The 21,660-nt window shown below is 46.5% G+C and overlaps 1 protein-coding gene across 1 annotated transcript in view; it reads left to right on the top strand.

The window, feature by feature from the left end:
• The first annotated feature begins 884 nt into the window (after positions 1 to 884).
• LOC119447235 (homeobox protein ceh-30-like) overlaps positions 885 to 21,660 on the top strand; it is a 127,547-nt gene continuing 106,771 nt past the window's right edge. The window contains exon 1 of the mRNA XM_037711485.1: positions 885 to 957. Within this exon, the coding sequence (XP_037567413.1) occupies positions 885 to 957 (73 nt within the window). The remainder of the gene's footprint in view (positions 958 to 21,660) is intronic.

Raw genomic sequence — 21,660 nt, 5'->3', positions numbered from 1 at the left:
TAAGCGCTTGCGCGCGGCCGTTGGTGCCTCTCCCCCTCGCTCGAGTGCCCGACAGAGGTGTAGTATTTAAATTCCGGATCTTTAGGTGCACTTTGAGATGATAAAGCACGTCGCAGCGTATTAATTTCTTACCACCTGGGATTCTTTGACGTTCAACAGGAGCGTGGTTGCATTTCACCCGCGCCGGGATGCCGCATGCCGGGATCGAAGCCCAGCTCAGCACTGGGCGGCGGCATTACATGCATTTCAATATGCCTCTTGTGTGTGTGTGTAATGCTAACCTTTCTCTATGTAAAGGACGTCACGCAAACATTGCATTTCACTGGGTTCAGATATAAAATATTTGATTCAATATTCGTAGGCTGCTCCCTGGAATATTCGTATTCAATTCAATTTGGGAATTTCGCGATTTCAACACCCCTAAAATAAATTACCAGAAAGCAGATAACGAATTAAACGGAAACATTCAGTTTACAGTTTGTTTCAACAGCTAACAATATCCATGAAAGGACTCACTGCCCTGAACAAGTTATTTTGATGGATGCTAAATAGAAAACGGCAGCCGAAGAACCGACATGCGTAGCTCTTCAGCCTGTCTTACAACGAAAAAATAGCTGGCAACAGTTATCTGTAATCTGGGCGGCGGTTTCTTCACGTCAGAGGGGAAATTGGCGATGCTCAAAATCCTCCGAAACCTACCTAAAAACGATGTGCCGTGTGAGGCAGAAGGGAGGGCGCTTGTGGGCTCTGAAAGGAGGAGCCACCCAACCAGCGCGCAGCGATTGGCGCTACGAGCGAACCGCCTCCAACCACGCCCACGGACTCTCGCCGCGCGACCACCGCGGCGTCCACAGTGGCTCGGGCGGGCGCACTGCGTTGCCGTCATGGGCGCCAAGTCATTCCTCATCGAGGACATCCTCCGTTCGCCGCCGCGCGAAGAAGCGCCGCCGGAAGCAGGTGGGCAAGGTGCATGCTGGCTGAGCACCGCTTCCGCTGACGCGGAGGCATCGCGATTCCGTAGCGATGCTTCTTGCAATGCATTTTCGCCAGGGGCACGAATGCGTTACCAACGGCATCAGACGGCCGTGAGTGGTGACTGGCATAGAATCGAGCGGAAGGCATCGCTACATATAAAATAGCTGTCCGGCGGTGGTTTTGCATGTTTTATTAAGTATAAGAGCCCAAAGGTGTGAGTGACGCACCATCATGCACCTTGGCTATAAAACGACAAAGATGACGCACCAATCGGGTCTTTGTGTGAGCACGCACTGACGCTTTCGCTGAGCGTCGGTTTAGGACACATCGCTCTGAGCGGACTGTCAACTAAGTGACGTCAAATAAGTGACGCTTTTCCCAATGCACGTAGACGACGGTTGGCGTTTCACTTTCCCATAGGCAGCATGGTAGCTGCGCATTCGTATATGCGCAGCTATTAAATCCATTTCCCACAGCGACACGTTTCGGCAACTCCTGATTGCTTAAACAATCCGAATGGACGCAAGTGACCGATCCCAGCGACCGATCTGCGCATGCGCCGGTTTTCCGGAAGTAGCACTGCCACCATCTTGGTTGTAGTCAACCACACCACCGCAGTTCGCGCTCCTTGAGTACTAGCTGCGCACGAGCTTCCCAGACATCTCTGCGACTTCACCACCGAGAAAACAACATGCTGTCCGAAGCCAAAGTAGCCAAACGGAAACTGAAGTCACTCTAAGCGTAATTACCTATACACACTAGAGAAGCGGTGTGTGAGGTGTTCTTGGCTGCATTCCACATAAAGGACATTTTGAAGATAACTATACAAAGTGCAGAACACTTTTCAAGGCTGATAGTGCATCTCCGTTATGTTTTTATCAGGCCAAATCGTTGTGCAGGTCTTCAAATGTGTGAAAATTTTATTTCTGACAAATGTGCGTTTTGCTTTAAAATTGAGCTTCCAGGTTAGATGCTTTCATCGAGTTCATTGCAAAAACTCTCTTTAAAGAATTCGACCTTTAATTGACAATTTTGTCGATATGCAGATTCATCGCTGATCAAGAATTCTTGGCTGTCAACTTTACGTTTCTTGTGACACTCAAGCTGATATATGCAATACTGGCAAGACCATCGGAAAATTGAAAAAAGTCGTGTTCGACAGTTTTGGCGTATGGTCACTGAGTGTTCTGAAAAATAACAGAACAAAGTGTAGAAGAAATTTAAAGTTGATGTCCTGTCTCCTTTCTGTCATATTTCCTGAAAAAAATATTGTTTCTGACAAGCTTTGTAGAAATCTTGTCACTACGTGGAATGCGTTTATTTCATCGATTCATTAAAATTGTTCTTAGTTGGTGAACGTAAACTCTTTATGATACTGAAATTATGTGCAATATTCCGAAATGTGTGAAACTTTAAAGACAACGTATCACTCAAAATGTGTATTTTTGGTTGAATCTATAGTCTCTGTGTGGCATGGAACATTTCTCGTTAACTAAATCACAAATATTGTTTTGATAAATACGTTTTTGTATTTACTAGCGCATGCAAGACATCCGCTCTACTGCCTTAAAAAACTGTAGGTTTTATGGGATGGTTTATAATTTTTAATTCGTAAGCTTACCCAACGAGAAAAAGCGTCCGCCCGTCCCGTAAGACGATCGCTTTCAAAATAGCGCCCGTACCAGGGAGCAAATTCACCTTCGTGATGTCTTCAACACCAACTCACCGGCGAGAACGCAGCGCGCACGAAGTCGCACTCCATCGCAGATCGCTTTCAAAATAGGAGCCCTCGCTGCCGCGCCATGAATGGCTGGTCACGGTTGATAATGCATCGACGCGGACGGATGCTCAAGAGTGATACCGGCTTATGATGATCGGAACGTCATCAGCGCACCTGGCGCCGCCACCTGCAGTAGTTTGCTTGCGTCACGAATTCACCTTGCGCGGCCGTCCGCAGCAGTTCGTGTCGACGCGGCACTGTCGTTTATACTGGCCGGATCAAGTTTTGATAATGACAGCGGGCTGCGTGGAGTGGTATGACACAGTGGCACAATGCTTACGCGTACTTAGGCCCAGAGGAGTTTCTGCGTAAATTATTTGTACCGGTTGGAAACAGAAATTCAAGGCATGTATAAAAACCCAACTTACAAATGCAAGGCTTTCTCTTGTCGTAAATTTCTGTAACTCAAAAAATATAGAAGCTGTAAACACGGCAATGGGGCCGCAGAATGGCAAAAGGCGGACCGCACATTTTAGTCAAGCCAGCTTCCAGGCAGATCTCACAGTGATGACGTCACGCAGGCCTGCGGATGCCTTGAAAAAGTCTGTAGTCGTGTACAACTTTAGAAGGCAGCGGCATTCGCTCCTCAAAGGCGAATGCACACGAGCCTCCACCAATGGTCGCGCACTCTGGAGGGACGTCATGAACCGGACGGCCGGTGACCCCGCCGACGGAGAGCAGGGCACCCTCGCTTCCAACTGGGCCGTGTCGCGTCAGCGGAACTGTTTCTTTAGTCGCGGAGGCAATCGGCTGCCGTGCTTCGGTCGTCTGGTTGTACCAGGGGCCGGACACTTCGACTAGTTTCGGTTTCTGAAATAAAGCGTCCGCCATTGTTTTGGTAGGAAGCGAAAATTCAGCAACTTTTGCATGTGTGGCCCTACCTTTCCAACCTACGCATGAATAAAGTTAAGTTATGCAATTATGTGTTGAAAAAAATATGTCCTTGGCCATTTTGGTTTTTTTAACACCCTATATATTTATCCAGACTCGGCCTTCGTTGCGCCGAAGGGCGGCGCTCTCGCTCTTATCTCGTCTGCTGCCATTCCGTTCGTCTGCTCCAGCCCTTTTCGCTGTCCACGTGTGAAACTTTTTAGAATTGCAGGAAAGCGACAATTTTGGTGTTTGTGAGTGCGAACATCTGAAAATATCGGCGAAACTAGGCACAGGACACAAGGCGTGTTGTGCTGCTCTTTGGTGCCGCAACTCGGGAAGGAACAGCGCAGCCAAATTTTTCCGCTTCCCAGCGGACGAAAGGTAAGCACACTTTTTTTCGGTACGAAGAATCATGTGCTGTGCTTATCAAAACGGCCACAGAGCGAACCGAAACATTTCTGCCCTTGCTTTACAGTCATTCTTTTTCCTGGCACTGCGCATTTTTCAGTAACGTTGTAAGCATGTAAAGCTACTTGTGGACAGTTTCTGGTGAGCCGGTTGATGCCAGCTGACGCTCAAACGAAAATTTCGCTTCGGTATTGCTTTTTTTAGCGGTGGACCTGCATTTTTTTTCTTCGCGAAGAAATCTTGCAAAGTATATATATGTTCGCCGAACGCGCTTATTCGACGAACTGGCTCGACTTCAGAGCATTCCGACGAGCAGTTCCTTGGGGTGACATCACCACATTTGAATGTTTAAGAAAGAAGCCCCCAAAATAATTACGTACGAGCGACTGCTTACATTCCGTGTCACGAGAAGTTCATGTTACCTGCGCTAAGGGCGAGCTTCGCTTCACTTTTGAACCCGTGACATATTTTCTCGCTTTTTAGCACTCTATATATTAGTGTCGCTTTTATGTGTTGTTTATTGATATTCATGGTGGTACCTGTTTCATTTTCTAGGTGTGACGTATGGCGGAATTACGCCCAAAGAGCAGATCTTGAGGGACTCGCACGGGAGCAAATGTACAACGGCTACCGCCTCTGCTCGGACCACTTCGCTGAAAATGCCTACGCCAACCCTGCCAAAACACGACTTTTGTGGACGGCTGTTCCCACTGCTGCAGTGGAAGTGGGGTCCCCGATCGACGAGGGTAAGAAAAACAATTTATTAGCGGTTGCGAATGTGTGCGCATTTGTAGTTCGTTTTCACGCGCCTTATCGCTTGATACATAATTCACGTTCCATATTTAAGCATGAGTACAAGGTGTGTCCTTTACATTGGATTTCATGCAACCAGCTTAATGTACAACTGCCTTCCTTCGCTACCTCCTTAACCGAGACCGATTTCTACCCTATCTTCCAGGACCCTCCCGGGCAGAAGCCACAGAAGCCACGGCTGGTTCGGCTCAAGACCACCCTGCCGGCCAAAAGAGCGTCGTCCAGGTTGTAGGTATGCAAAGGCCGACTTGTTGATTTTGGGCATAAAGGCAGGCGGCGTGCATTCTTGCTTTGTGTAGAACTAGTATGCAAGATACGGCGCAAAAGTGAACAGCACGGAGCGCTTCTTTCTTTCTTTTTTCATGTCGTCTGCTACGGCTTCGTGTGACGTTACGCCGCGAAATTTGTTGCGCGTGCTCCAGGGAATTGCGTTCTTTTCGTTTTTACTTAATATTCGATGATCATGCGTGGTAAAGGGTGTTCCAAACTGCTGGTGTAGCTAACGCTGCGAATATTTTCCAGCTTCCTGACGCAGCGAAAGATGCGAATATCTTCTTTTCACAACGACAGAATTCACGCTCGTAAGAAGACGCAGCCCACTTGGCCTTGCTGTAAGCGGCATATCTGTCACCCGCCGTTGTCGCTTATCGGACATGGCGTTACACTTTGAAACACGAGGTCGCAGAAATAAATTGAGTTTCGATAGGGCCGAAGTTAACGCACGCCGCCGATGGTCGAAATATTTCGCAGTCGGTTGTTACGGCGTGTCTCACGCACGCATCGTGGTACGTAAAATCGCACAATTCAATACGACGAAGCTAAGTCTTGGGTACACGCTGCAACGATCTCCATAATTTTCGTTGTATAGTAGAAATTTTACAGGAGCAGGTGTGCGCGTGCCGGCGCAGAGCAGCTTTTAAATTATTTTGACTTAATTACCTCTTGTGGGCTGTGTAGGCAATGGTAAAGCGAAAGTAAATTAAAAAAAAAGAAACTGCAATACTACAATGTTCCTAGCCAGCTAATGAGACAACACCAATGCTAAACATGTTACGTAATTGTACAATAGCAATGCAACTTTGAGCAAAGCTTAATGTCTCTTAGAGGAATATTTTTAGTTGAAGTCATGCAAAGATACACAATCGAAGCTGACCCGCATAAGTTGGAAGCGCCATTTTGCGAAAAAAGTGCTGAGACTTGTTTAAAACATGTGACCTAAAATGCTGCTCATTTCCCCCTTATTTCCAGAAGATGGAAAAAGAAAAAGGAGCTGGCAATGTTGGGCTCAACGTCCTCGTCACCTGCTCTGCATGATCAGTTCATTATTCACGAACGTGTTACTATGAACCTTCGTTTGTGGTGAATTGTGCTGTGTACAGCCAATGAACGTGGTGACCCCTGCAGCGATAATCTATATACGATGAATTGTGTGAAGACTTCTCTTATGTTTGTGTAACCAATACAGATGCCAACATTTGTATTTACTGTACGAATTACACAGCTCTGTGCTATTGTGGTATGTATTGAGTTGTATCGTTTGCAATACGTTGCTAATAAAATCAGTGAATACACCACATTTTCCGACTACTCAATTTTCTTGCTCAAACAAAATTGTCACGCTTCGAGCTTGCTAGCTCGCGTGCATTTTACCTGAGAAATATTTCCTAACAAATGTTTCGTGGACGTGCTCAACGTCCGAGAAAATTAGCGACCGAAAGCTGTAGAAAACAGTATATGCAGCAGCAACACAATCTAAAAAAGATGCAAGCGGTGCTCTTTTCCGCTTGCGGCTCACAAAGCGGTCGCGCGCTCGTCGAGCGCATAGCAGACGACAAGCAGCTCGGCGTTTCCTCCTCTCTCATCAACAAAAGCGTTGCCATAGCAGCATCAGCAATTTTTTTATTGTTTATTGGTTTCACAGTTTGGCCTACCAAACACCAGGGGACAAATTGGCGCTAGTGACGCAAACATCGTTTACCCGGGGGGTATACCAGCTGACCTAGCCCTGGTTGTACTAAGTAAGTTGTAAGTTGTACCCGACTATAGGTGGTGTTGGCCGAGCCGCCTCGCTGAGACGTTCGGTATTTGCTTTCCGTCTTCGAGACGAAATTGCGTGCTATCGTTGCTCGCAATCACGCCAGTGGTATATGACTGGGCGCTGCTTCACGGTACAGGTGCACATTCGAAATAATTTTATTATATTGCTACACGGGTGTTGTATATGGCTGTTTGAACGAGGACATACTAGCTATTACTTAACAATATTAAGTAATATTGCATGTGAAAATCAAATTATAGCCAATATGTATGTCGCCAGTGAGTCGCGCGATTGAAGCGATCGCCTCGGCTGGGTGATGGCAGGGGGGGGAGGGGGGGGGGATGCCGGCCGGCGACGCCGGCTGTGTTCGCGCCATCAATGCTGCTGTTGGCCGCGGCCGTTCGATCCCTCCGGCCATCGCTCAACGATATCCGAGGAATTGGTCGGTCGTCTGGCGTCCGATCGAAGGCCGCATTTTGTGAGAAATGTTTAGAAAACGTTTGGGTGATTGTTGGTATATGACAAGTCGGATGCCGGATCATATACCGCGTGTCATGCAAGGCTAAGCATCGAGTAAAGCATCGCCGAAATCATGCTGTCATGCGCGCTGGCTGGAACGGCCACCTTTGTACACTTCATTTCGCGCGCAGAAATTCATTAGCACATTTAGGCGCGTTTAAGACATCCATACTGTACTTAGTGCAGCTGTGACCGTGCTGTCAACGTATGTGAACGTGTGCAAGGCTATTTACACTGCTAATGTGACATGGTTTGCGGTGCATCTGCTCTCTCGACCTACATTCAAGGCTAATCCTAATTTACCTTCCGACAGAGGGGTAATAAAGTCTGACAGACTATTAACGATCCTAAGCCTGCACTCTTGTTGGCTAATGCACGTCACGCAAAATAATGCAGTTTCATCATCATCAGCCTATATTTATGTCCACTGCAGGACGAAGGCCTCTCCCTGCGATCTCCACTTACCCCTGTCTTTCACTAGCTAATTCGAACCTGCGCCTGCAAATTTCCTAACTTCATCACCCTACCTTGTTTTCTGCCGTCCTCGACTGCGCTTCCCTTGTCTTGGTACCCATTCTATAACTCTAATGGCCCACCGGTTATCTATCCTACGCATCACATTGCCTGCCCAGCTACATTTCTTTCCGCTTGATGTCAAGTAGAATATTGGCTATCCCCGTTTGTTCTCTGATCCACACCGCTTCTTTCCTGTCTCTTAACGTTAGGCTTAACATTTTTCGTTCCATCCCTCTTTGTGCGGTCTTTAACTTGTTCTCGAGCATCTTTGTATACATCGCTCTAATTTTCTTTCATCCGCTACCTATGCTTGTAACAGATCCGGTCGTATCAATTTCTTCCCGGCATTTTTTTTTCACCAATACTCTAAATGACTCCTCCTAGCCGGTTGAAGTTTCCTTCCACTTTAAACCCAAGCGCTTCTGGGAGTTGCACGTTACCTACGGTTCTCGCTGAGTGGATCCCGTCGCATTCCATGAGGATGTGCTGAGTGGTCTGTTGATCTTTACTGGAGCATAAACATGCTTCATCTAGTTCCGAATATTTGCTCCGGTATGTTTTGGTCCTTAGGCAACCGGCTCGAGACTCAAATAGCAATGCACTGCCCTTTGTGTTATCGCACAGATTTTCCCTTCTAATTTCTTTATTCTCATTCTTGTATATCTCCATTGTCCTTTTTGTTTCCATTCTTTGCATCCAATTCACGGTCTCTATTTCTCTCACTTTCTTTCTGATGACTCCTGGTTGTCTATTTACAGTTTAGATTATCCTGTACTTCGTTGCCAACTTCCTTGACCTCTTCCTCCATTATGTGTCCACGCTTTTCAGATACAGGTACTTGTGCACTTTAGCCGCCCATTTATTTTCATCCATGTTACTGAGCTTTTCTTCAAAACTAATTTTGCTCTGTGCATCTCTGACTTCAAAAGAGGCCCAACACATGTCACCCTACACTGCTCGTTTGTGGTATTACCGTGGGCTCCCAAAGCCAACCGGCCTACTGATCTTTAGTGAACTTCCAAACACGACAATACATCCGATTGTAAGCATAGATTGGCATTAGCGAATGTTAGCGCTGGCACCATTACTCCTTTCCAGATTCCACGCACCACCTCATACTTATTGCGGCCCCACAGATCTCTGTTTCATTATTGCTGTATTCCACTTTACCCTTTATTTTCAGGTTATCTTGGTGGTTGCTTGAGTAAGTCTTTCCTTCGTTTATGTATACGCCGATATATTTATACTGTATGACTTGTTGAATTGACTCCACGTAATTACTCGTCTCTTCACTAAAGATCGCAATTCCGGATTTCTCTGTGCTACACTTAGGGCCTACATTTGTCGCTGCATTGCCACACATATTCGTGTGTAAATTTCTTGCATTGTCCACTAGAATAGAATATAATAGAATGTACTTTTATTCAGAATTAAAGTGAACATCATAAACATATTGTCACGTAGTAGTGACGGTAAAGAAAACAGTCGCAAAACTGTGTATGACGAAACTGGTTGTTTATTGGGCGAACCTGTGCCCACAAAAGCAAGCTACACTCAAAGCACAACGATAGCGGCGAACACAGTCGGCGATCGTCGAAAATCTAATCAGCGGCGAAACGCGTCGGCTTTTATACCTGAGTCATCGAAGGTTCTAGATTAATCCCTGATGCCCGCGTGTCTTCCAGAAAGTTCTAGACAATTCGCGTCGGTCATACAATCAGATAACATAAGCGTCGGTGAAAACAGGCAACGGAAAGAAGCATCGATAACGTTCTAGAAACTTCCGATACAGGCGCGTCCTGCGCCGAGCGATAACGTTTAACATTTGTTAGCCGGTGGAAAGCGGCCACCGGTGAAAGATAAACATGTATACGTGCCAATATACAGTCCGCATAAACCGTGTGGCTTGTGTGCGTGATTGGGCAGTGTCGGCAGAGAAGTGCACTAATAAACACTTTTATGTAGCACGTATTGAACAACAGAAAGCTTTATCGAGAGTTCTTCATGTTGCTCTACAATTTTCTCATTGACGCTTTTCAACTAATTATAATATTTGAGAAGTTTATTAAATAATTAGACTATTTATATCATAATTTATGTCCTGCAGTAGACATAAATATAGGCTGATGATGATGACGATGACATTAGGCGGAATGCAAAAAATAATCTGAGTATCTTCAAGCGACGGCAAACAACATTACTTTGGTTCTGTCCAGCTGCGTGATATTTGCATTTTTTTTAAATCTTGGTGCATGATAGTTGGGACACCCTGTATATAGCACATGGTGCAAGCATGCGGGATGACTATGCGAGGTCATAGTGCGGCGTGAGCCTGTTTTTTTTTCTTTTTTTTTCAGGAAATAGGATGAGAACTATTTGCCGTTTTGTTCGTCTAGCTCTCAACGCTGCATGCACTCATCCGTATTACGTAAATTTTGTTCGCACAAATAGCCGTCGGACTCATTTTATGCGATCTTCCTTGGATATCAATGCTATTAAGGACAAAAATGCCATGCCGAAGCACAACGCTTATAAATGTAGTTTAGAACTTATTGCTTGGCGAGTTGGTGGAGTTGATAGAGGCGGAAAGAGCGCAGCCTATCAACTGGTTTTATTCGTTTCGAAATATAGACAGTGTTTACACGTTCAAAAAAAAACAAAGGGAAAGGGGGGGGGGGGGGATGGCAAATCAAGCCTTCCTCAAGTCAACAAAAACTGCGCACAAAATTGTTTCTGCATAATAGAAGGTAACAGAAGTGAGCAACACAAGAACAAGGTGAGAGCAGGAGCCGACGTTTCGACAAGTGGACTTGTCTTTTTCAAGGCGACATACGGCTTGTGTTTCCCCGTGTTTTCCAAGGTAACCATTCTCCCCGTGTTTTCAAGGTAACACAAGTGTTACCTACGCAGTCATCACCCTTTCGCCCGTTATTTTTTTGCCACAAAGAACTGATCACTCTGATTGAACTGATCCCTCTGGAAAATTGAAAATTGAAAACTGATCAAACTGATTGAATGTCCTCGCTCGACTTTTGTTTGCAAGTCACCTTCTTTATATCTTTAAACGACGACTTTTACATTCAACGGCACGGCATTTGTATTGGTTTCTGTGTCGCCCCGATCCTATGTGAGTGAGTGAGTGAATGAACTTTATTCGGTCCACAACAGACGCGAGTAAACTCGACGACACCTGGCTAGGCCCACTTGGGGACCATCATGTCAAACCTGACGGCCCTCTGGACTGCCAGGATTTGATCCTATGTCATATATTTTTAGCTGCCATTGACCGCTCCCTGATTCACGAGTTCACTAATCAGGGGGTACTTAAGGCTTTTAAATATGTTGACGATTTCAACGCGGCAGCCTTAAAACCCCGTGTCGTAGAAAATCCAGCGTCGGCGTCGTTGTCGGCATCGGCGTCGGCACCCGCGGCCCAAGAAATCACTCCGAACCACCCCGACCACGCAAGCCGTCCGCTTGGCGCAGAGGCGTTAGTGAACTAAATGAATTTCTTAAAGTAAAGTCTGTCAGAAAAATCGTAAAGTACGACGTAGCCACAACCTACAGACGTGATAGCGTCGGATTGTAATTTGAACATACGACAAAACATAATTCTTTTACCCGGAAACTCAAACACAAGCCCCTTTTCAGCATTTCTGCCACTCGTACAGCGGCGCGGCGTGGTTAGTTCCTTGCAAAAACGCCATCCAGATGGCGCTCGCCTCCTCGGTAGTAAAAAAAACGTTCTGGAACCATATAAAAGCACTCGGAGCTCCAACTAAATACTCGCAAACGGCTATAAGGGATGAAGACGGTAACATCTACGAAGGAGACGATGCGCTGCGGTACATCACAGACGTTATTAGAGATAACTTCGGCACGATAAAAAGCGTAGTTCAGACAACAGATCCAGCAACAGCAGAGAGACCTGAAATATAAACATTAAGCAAAGAAAGCTTTTATTCGAAAAACGCAGCAGAAAATGTCCCTAACAACATGGCAGCAGGACCCGATGAAATCCCAATACAGCTAATCAAAAACCTCGGTCCAAAAAGCAAGGCACTGCTGACTAATGCCATAGAGCAAGTGATTAGAACAAAGAAAATTCCCGTTGGATGGCGTGAAAGCAAGATGAATCTCATCTACAAAGGCAAAGGAGATAAGGATAAGACGAGCTCGTACAGGCCAGTAACAGTAACGTCGGTGATATAAAGAATGGCACTGCAAGCCATAAAATTAGAACTGTCGAAGTGGGTGGAGAAAAACGAAGTATTGGGGGAACTACAGAATGGGTTCAGGCCAGGCAGACGCTTAGAGGATAATATGTTTGTACTAACTCAGTGCATGGAGATTTCAGTAGCTCAGAAAAGACCTTTATCGATAGCATTTCTAGATATTAAAGGAGCTTATGACAACGTAGACAGGGAATTGTTATGGGATATTCTTCAGCATGAAGGCATAGATAACGATTTCGTGGAGCTTCTGAGGGGGATATATAGAGACAACCAAGTACAAGTTGTATGGGACGGTCGAAAAGGTAATGAAATGGTGGGAATTCACCAAGGATTGAAGCAAGGATTCCCTCTGTCACCATTGTTGTTCACGCTTTACGTTAAGAGTAAAGAAAGACCACTGGAAAACAGCGAATTAGGTTTTGATTTATCCTACATGAGTAATGGACAAATGGTGCAACAGAAGGTCCCTGGACTGATGTACGCAGACGACATTGTGCTACTAGCGGACAATAAAAAAGATTTACAGATACTTGCGAATATCTTTGGGCACGCAGCGACAAATGTAGGCCTTAAGTTTAGCACAGAGAAATCAGGGATTATGATCTTTAATGAAGAGACGAGTAACTTCGTGGTGTCAATCCAACAGCAAGTAATACCCATAGTGAAGCAATATAAGTACCTCGGCGTACACATAAACGAAGGAAAAAATTACTCAAGCAACCACCAGGATAATCTGAAAATAAAGGGGAAGCGGAATGTAGCAATAATGAAACACAGAGCACTGTGGGGCAACAATAAGTATGAGGTGGTGCGTGGAATCTGGAAAGGAGTAATGGTGCCAGCGCTAACATTCGCAAATGTCATTCTATGCTTACAATCGGATGTATTGTCGTGTTTGGAAGTTCATTAAAGATCAGTAGGCCGGTTGGCTTTGGGAGCCCACGGTAATACCACAAATGAGCAATGTAGGGTGACATGGGTTGGGCCTCTTTTGAAGTCAGAGAAGCACAGAGCAAAATTAGTCTTCAAGAAAGGCTCAGGAACATGGATGAAAATAAATGGGCGGCTAAAGTGCACAAGTATCTGTACATGAAAAGCGTGGACACAGAATGGAGGAAGAGGTCAAGGAAGTTGGCAACTAAGTACAGGATAATCTAAACTGTAAATAGACAACCAGGAGTCATCAGAAAGAAAGTGAGAGAAATAGAGACGGTGAATTGGATGCAAAGAATGGAAACAAAAAGGACAATGAAGATATACAAGAATGAGAAGAAAGACATTAGAAGGGAAAATTTGTACGATAACACAAAGGGCAGCGCCTGCTATATGATGCTCGAGCCGGTTGCCTAAGGACAAAAACATACCTGAGCAAATATTCGGAACCTAGATGAAGCATGTGTATGCTGCACTAAAGATCCACAGACCACTCAGCACATCCTAATGGAATGCGACGGGATCCACCCAGCGAGAACCGTAGGTAACGTGCAACTCCCAGAAGCGCTTGGGTTTAAAGTGGAGGGAAACATCAACAGATCAGCCGTAGAGATAAGCAAGAGACGATTAGAGTACTGGTGGAAAAAAAGCAGGGAAAAGATGGATACGACCTGATCTTTTAAAATCATAGGCAGCGGTACAAGGTACATTTTTGAAAAAGAAAAATAATGAGAGGTATACAAAAATGCTAGGTAAAGAACATGTATAGTACACCTGAGAAAATCAAGCAGACTAGGTGACTATTTGTCACCGCCCCGTTTCAAAGGGGATGCCAATAAATCATCATCATCATCATCAGCCGCATGCGGAGGCGAAGTTGGAGAAAAAAGAAAGCTGCAGTTGCCGGGAAGCCTGATAAGGGATGATAAGGGAAGCCAGGGATTTTTGAATGCTATCGCGTTCCACTCTTAAAGGCGAAGCTTTAGCGTCCTCTAATTTTTTTTATTGCTGTATCCAAAGAAAGAAGCAATCACGTGCACTGATTGAGTGGTTAGTATTTTAACCATTTTTAGACAATATGGGAAGGGTTTGGCGTTAACGCACGAACTTCAAACTAACGAATCGTTGCAGTTTTTAGATCTTGCTGTTCGGCTTGCATAATATCTGCTGGCATTACGCACCACGAGCGCAGGTGCCTAATGGAGCACCATATGCACATTCGAAGACAGTTAAAAGGGCAATTGCAAGTTCTGGCCAGGAATCTGCTCTTACAAAATCATGCCCGCATGCTATGCACGACGACTTCTGTAATCACATTGTAATAGGCTGCTTTCAGCCGACTTCCCCTGCGACGTCAGCACACCTGTGGCTGAGAACCTTCCTGAGAAGGTAAAAAAGAAAGAAAAAAAGAGAACCATCGCAGCAGCACGGAGTGTTTGCTCAGAAAGAAGACCACGGTTGTGCACAAAGTCGCCCACAACATAACAAAAGTGGCGAACAAGCATAGCGTGCCTATGGCGTTGTCTGTGGCAAAAACCTTCGCTGGGTTGCGGAATAAAGCTTGCCGAAACTTTCTTGAAATATGCCACAGGCGTGGTATCTTATACCCCGCTCAAGTGTGGGCGATTATATGTGGGCCAAACAGAAGGCGGGTGAATGAACGCGTAGGGGAGCACTCATGGTCAATTCGGAAAAGAGAAGGAGCGAACTTGCCCGCTCTTTGCATTATATGCAAAGAATGTGAGCCACTGTTCAAGAACATTAAGACTCCAGGCAGGAGCAAGAACAAACTAACCAGTGAGCTTTTGGAAGCTTGTTTATTATATATACATCAAGGAAAAGGTCGATGACTGCGTAAGTGACACTTCTGTTACCTTGTATTATGCAGAAAACAATTTTCTGCGCAGATTTTGTTGACTTGGGGCAGGCTTGACGTGCCATCCCCCCTCTCCTCCCCTCCCCCTTCCTTTTTTTTTGGCACTTGTGAACACTGCCTATATATGCAGCTTCTAAACGAATAAAACCACTTGATGGTTTCCGCTCTTTACGTATACTTGGTTTATTCCTGTGTTCGTCGATTATAAATGTATCATGCCTGGTTTAACAACCGCAGTGATTGCTGTGTTGAGCAACGCCATCGGCCTCAAACAGAAGGCTAGCGTAGACATAGCAAAGTGATTTCAAATCTACGGACTGTTCGTGATGCCGGTGGCGGAAACAAATATTTTATAACGACTAGCGCTTAAATGTTTAAGGTTCGCATTGGGTAGGCCGTACACGAGCATGCGCTCCTTCAGCGTGTTCCCAGGCCAATTTATGAGATGGAAGATGTTGAATAGCGCAAGGGAAGACAAACAACGAGAGACGTTGGAAGATAGCGCTCTGCCTCTCGCTCTTTTTTCCTCCCTCGTCTTTGCGCTATTCAAAATCGTTTACCGTGGTACACTAAAAGGCCCAAATTACTGCGGTTGCGATCAGATAGAAGATTTTACAATTCTCGCTGGCAATTCATAGACGCCGGTTGTCTTTGTCGAGTGAAAACCGATACAGCCAAAATAGTTCCCTACACACACACACACACACACACACCGCAACTGATGATGCACGTCGTATGTTTGCACCGCCAAGAGAAATTCCCTCAGACTGTAGTTGCCGCTGCACCTAAAGGCTACACAGTGGTTGCCCGATGACCTTGTATGAACTGAAATCACGTAATTTTCACGGAGAACGAGTTATAAAACATCCCCAAATTTTTCCGCAGCATGTGACGGCAACACATTCAAGCAGCGCAGCCGCAGGCTCGCCCGATGAAAATATATAGTATGCGTAAGTGTCCTGTGTTGCTCTGGCGCGACTTTACCGGGTTGTACTGAAAGTGTAAAAAATGTCAGTTTTTTTAATGATAATGATGATTTATTGGTGTCCTCTCTGAAACGGGGCAGTCACAAATAATCCCTAGCCTGCTTGATTTAATCGTGTATATTATACAAGGTTTTCATTCTAGCATATTGGTATGCATCTTCATATCTTTATTTTAAAGCACAGCCTGTTCCTGCGGCGAGCGAAAGAGCACAGCGAAAGATGAGAGCGAACGCGGAGCACAGCGGGGATGAAAAGAGCGGCGAGAGTGAAAAAAGCGCGAGGAGGAGGGTGAAGCGGCACCATGAAGTGGAAAGCGGAGAAGGAGGGTATGGCGAAAGCGTGAGAATAAAAGCGTAGTGCCGCGCACGAGCGGCTTTGCGGCGATGACTACGAGATGGCGCCAGAGTAGCGCGTGTCGTCTGTATGGAAACAAAGCGCTGCATGAGCCGAGGGCTGTCTGCGGCGGCTGCTGTGAATCGCGCCCACGCGTCACCCACGCGCTGCCTCTCGCGATCTCTCAATTAGCGAGGCCGTCGCGCCACACTTCGCTCCGTTTGCAACATGCCGCACGTCGTGCCACGCCAGCCAATATATCGCGAAATGTAAACACTTTTACAGTTGCGCTCAAATTTCGCATTTGGGAGTATCGTAATCGTCGGCGAATTTTCGTTGGCCCAAAACTTCTCTGTCTACCTTGTATCGCTACCTATGCCTGTTACGGATCTGCTCACATCAATTTCATCCCTGCGTTTTTTTCCAACAATACTCTAACGTCTCTTGCTTATCTCGACTGCTAACCGGTGGATGCTTCCGTTCACTTTAAATCCAAGTGCTTCTGGAAGGTGTACGTTATCTACGATTCTCATTGGGTGAATCCCTTCGCATTCCATTAGGATGTGCTGAGTGGTCTCCGCATTTTTGCTGCAGCATACAGATCTCGTCACCCGCCGCGGTGGCTTAGCGGCTATCGTGTTACGCTAAGTACGAGTTAGCGCAATCAAATCCCGGCCGCGGCGGCCGCATTTCAATGGGGGCGAAATGCAAAAACGCCCGTGTCCCGTGTACTGGGAGCACAGCCCCTGGTGGTCAAAATTAATCCGGAGTCACTCACTACGGCGTGCCTCATAATCAAATCGTGGTTTTCGAACATAAAACCCCAGAATTCAACACATGATGATGATTTAATGGCGTCCCCTTTGAAACGGGGCGGTGACAAATAGTCACCTATAGCCTGCTTGATCTAATCAGGTATGCTATACATGTATTTTTATCTAGAACTCTTGTATACATCTCATTAATCTTTTTCCCCTTTTTCCCCCTCGTGGATGGATGGATGGATGGATGGATGGATGGATGGATGGATGGATGGATGGATGGATGGATGGATGGATGGATGGATGGATGGATGGATGGATGGATGGATGGATGGACAGATGGATGGATGGATGGATGGATGGATGGATGGATGGATGGATGGATGGACGGACGGACGGACGGACGGACGGACGGACGGACGGACGGACGGACGGACGGACGGACGGACGGATGGACGGACGGACGGACGGATGGATGGATGGATGGATGGATGGATGGATGGATGGATGGATGGATGGATGGATGGATGGATGGATGGATGGATGGATGGACGGACGGACGGACGGACGGACGGACAGACGGACGGATGGATGGATGGATGGATGGACGCATGCTAGGAGCGTCCACTTTGGAACGGGGCGGTGGATTGCGCCACCACGCTCTGATTATTATAATGTCCTACCTATCTTCAAAAAAAAAAAACCGCGAGGAATTGTTTTCACCAAACTTTCTGAACCCCTATTGAGAACTTTATTTTTGTCGTCACGTCAGCTTTTAGCTCCCTCTATTGGGCTGCACAGTAACTACACGGTTTAGTAGCTTGAAGCTTCTCCACGTGGCACTAAGGGCGATGAACTAATCAAGCAGGCTAGGTGGCTATTTGTCACCTCCCAGTTTCAAAGGGGTGCCATTAAATCATCATCAAAGGTCAGTGCAAGGTGGCTAGAAGGGGCAGTGTGACGGCGCTGACAAATAGGATGAAAATTTTGACTGCCACCAGGCCTTCTCTGGGGCGCTGTCGTCGTCGGGAGCGCGTAGGGTGCCAGGTGCGCGCTCCAACGCACCTGACACAGGTTCCCATCCCGCTTTTTGAGTATGCGCCGGAATATCATGCAGAAGGGAATGAATGTGCTGTTAAAACGAAACTTGTGTAAACTGCTGCTGCTCACTTTCAAAGAGTATTCCATGTTACCCGCCACGGTAGCCTATAGATGGTTTCACTGCTTGTAAACACATAACCTGTACCTCAATTCTCCGCCCAAGGAGACTTTCGGTGCGAGACTTCCGGTATTGCGTAATCAATGCACCCTGCCGTGTCGACGCGGTGCGTTTGTTTTTTGCTGTTTAAGTATTAAGGCGAAAGCCTTATATGTCTCATCGTGCAGTCGACCTTCAATGTCCTTGAGCGAAAACGCGTCGACGACACGAAAGCTACAAACATCGTCAATGGCTCATACCCCCGTCAGCCGGGTTGGTGTAGTCAGTTACTACACCAACCCGTCATCGTCGATGTCTTACCTATATATGCAAACGCTCACGCAACAATTTTGATGGTGTGCGGGTCACCGCCGTCATCGTCTTCTATGAGCAAGCAAAGTAAAAAAAAAAGCCGGCAGATCCCACTCCCTGTGGGACTCGATGTTATGGGAAGCAGTGTGCGGGGAGCCTACCAAGGTTAACGAAACGACCATGAGAGCACCATGATACCGAGATAAGGGAGGAGCTTTGCGCCGGTCGGCACTGTCTTGCATGCGTAATCATGCGAACGGCAATTTATCTGCCGGCAAATCGGCAGCTGCCTCTTCCTGTCTCTCTCTCCCTCCAGCCTTCGTCTTTCTCTCTCACTTTCCATCTGTCCTGTCTTCTCTTTACTTCGTTTTACTTCCAACCTTCCAGGCAGCAAGGGTTAACCTGGTGTACATCCAACCTTGGGTCTATTATATTAGGTTATAGCAGTGATGTATAGCTGGTGTCTGCGAGTGTTACTAAAACCTTGTAGCGTCCCCTCGTTGGGCTCGGTGGTGGGTGGCTACCATCGCTGCTGAATAACAAGAAAACATGTAATTGGTACTCCCTTTGCTCCCCTACCTGATCCCCTACCTCCCCTACCTCAAGAGAGGGCGCACTGATGTCACGTTTCAGTTCCTGAGCCAAACCAAAGAAAACTTTCCTCGCTTCCATGTACTGCACAGTCAACAACAAGAAAAATCAGCTCGAGTAATTTCCCCGTTCCTTATGTCCAAATGCCATGCAGAAAAGCTTAGCTCAGGCTACAAAGCAACAAAAATGGCAAGTGGAGATCTGCTTCTCGAAATATGCAGCAAAAGCCAACACGACAAATTGACGACTCTTGAGAAAATCGGGGACATTCCGATAACAGTCACGCAGCATAAGTCCCTGAACACTGTTCTTGGGGTAGTCTCAGACGACGACTTCATCGACCTTAGTGAAGTGGAATTGCTATAAGGATGGAAAGAGCACAATGTGATCGATGTGCAAAGAATCAAAATATGCCGTGATGACAAAGAAATACCTACTAAGCACTTAATTCTGACATTTGGCTCGAGCAGACTTCCTGAATACACTGAAACAGGATATATCAAAATACGCGTCAGGCCATATATACCAAACCCACGGACATGTTTCAAGTGCCAAAGGTACGGCCACGTATCTCTGAGCTGCCGAGGGCGGCTCACCTGTGCTAAGTGCGGTGACCATGACCATCCCGCTGACGACTGTAACAACGAACTCCACTGCGCAAACTGCGACGGTGGGCACCCCTCATACTCTCGTTCTTGCCCTGCTTGGAAAAAGGAAAAAGAAATCATAACACTGAAAATCAAAGAAAACATCTCTTTCAAGGAAGCCCGAAAGCGTTTCTCAATAGTGCAGTGCACTACGTACGCCGATGTGGCACACAAGGGGGCAGTGTCACAACGGTCGAAGGCGACCGCTCGGACCTCACATGTAGGGCCGGCGGCTCCGCCTCCCGCCCCCAAGGCGGACGCGGCAGATGCCGCTCTGCCATCTTCGAAGACGGGCCAGCAGCCTAGTGGCTCGGTGGTCCTAAGCGCCTCTCCTCGTGAGGGGAGGCCTAAAGTACATGTCTCTTCGCGCGCAGCGCGCTCATCCAGTGCCTCCCAGGAGTCAATGGACACAAACCCAAGCCTCTCGGCACCATCAGTGTCGAATGAGCGGCGCAGCTCTCTTGATCGTGCCGCAAAAGAAAAGCCGAGAATAACAGGTCCCGGAAAGAAAAGCATGACATAAATGTTGAAATCTTGGCATGAGAGTACACCTCACCTCTATTTTTTGTTATTATGGCGACGCAGATCCTTCAGTGGAATGCTAGAGGTCTACTGCGTAACCTTGATGACATTAAGGAACTGCTAGAAAAATATAACCCCAAAGTACTCTGTATCCAAGAGACACATCTAAAATCAACCAACACAAACTTCCTGAATTCGTATGTCATATTTCGTAAAGATCGCGAGAACGCCCTTGCCTCGGCAGGTGGTGTCGCAATCATCACTGTAAACTCTATTGCTAGCCAGCAGCTGATGCTTCAAACCCCTCTCGAAGCTGTTGCCATTCGTGCGATTGTACTTAATAAGCTTGTAACAATCTGCTCCATCTATATCCTTCCTGACTATAAACTCAACAGATTAGAGTTTTAATTTCTCATAAACCAGCTTCCGGAGCCATTTATCCTACTCGGTGATTTCAACGCACACAATCCGCTCTGGGGTGACCCGCGGTGTGATGCGAGGGGCCGCATGATAGAACAGTTTCTCTTGAACTCCGGTGCATGCCTACTGAATAAGAAAGAGCCGACATTTTACAGTATCAAACACAACAGTTACTCTGCAATAGACCTAGCTATCTGCTCTGCCACACTTGTGCCCTTCCCGGAATGGGACGTAATTAAAAACCTATATGGCAGTGATCATTTTCCCATTAGTCTTAAAACATCAGAACAACATGATCTCTTTACACGGACCCCTCGATGGAAACTAGAATCCGCTGATTGGGCAATATTTCCCCAAATGACACAGATGCCTCGAAATGCTCTTAGCGATTTTAATATCAACGATGCTGTCACCTTTTTTACCGCTTTTATAACTGACGCCGCATTCGAGTGCATACCACAAACAAACGGGGCTCCAAAAAAGAGGCGTGTTCCCTGGTGGAATGAAGATTGTAGGACTGCTCGTAAGAAGCAAAATAAGGCTTGGGGCTTGCTGCGAAAGTCCCCAACCGCAGAAAATCTCCTAAATTTCAAACACGTGAAGTCGCAAGGCAGGAGAACACGACGTAAAGCTAAAAAAGAGAGCTGGGAAAGATTCATCTCGAGTATAAACTCCTACACGCAGGAAGCAAAAGTGTGGAACAGACTACGCAAATTATCAAGTCGGCAACCTTACCTATTGCCGTTGGTGGACGATCAAGGCGAAAGCCTTGACGACCAGGCTAACGCAATTGGGGAATATTTTCAGCGTGTATCCAGTTCGGTCAATTATTCAGAGGCATTCCTGAAACACAAAGCAGTAACGGAAAATAAGGCGTTCAACCGTAAATGTAGCCCCAATGAACCTTATAACCTACCATTTAGA

The sequence above is a fragment of the Dermacentor silvarum genome, chromosome 1 (assembly GCF_013339745.2).
Source record: "Dermacentor silvarum isolate Dsil-2018 chromosome 1, BIME_Dsil_1.4, whole genome shotgun sequence".
Taxonomy (NCBI): domain Eukaryota; kingdom Metazoa; phylum Arthropoda; class Arachnida; order Ixodida; family Ixodidae; genus Dermacentor; species Dermacentor silvarum.
The sequence above is the reverse complement of the archived record's forward strand: the minus strand, read 5'-3'. Positions and strand labels throughout refer to the sequence as shown.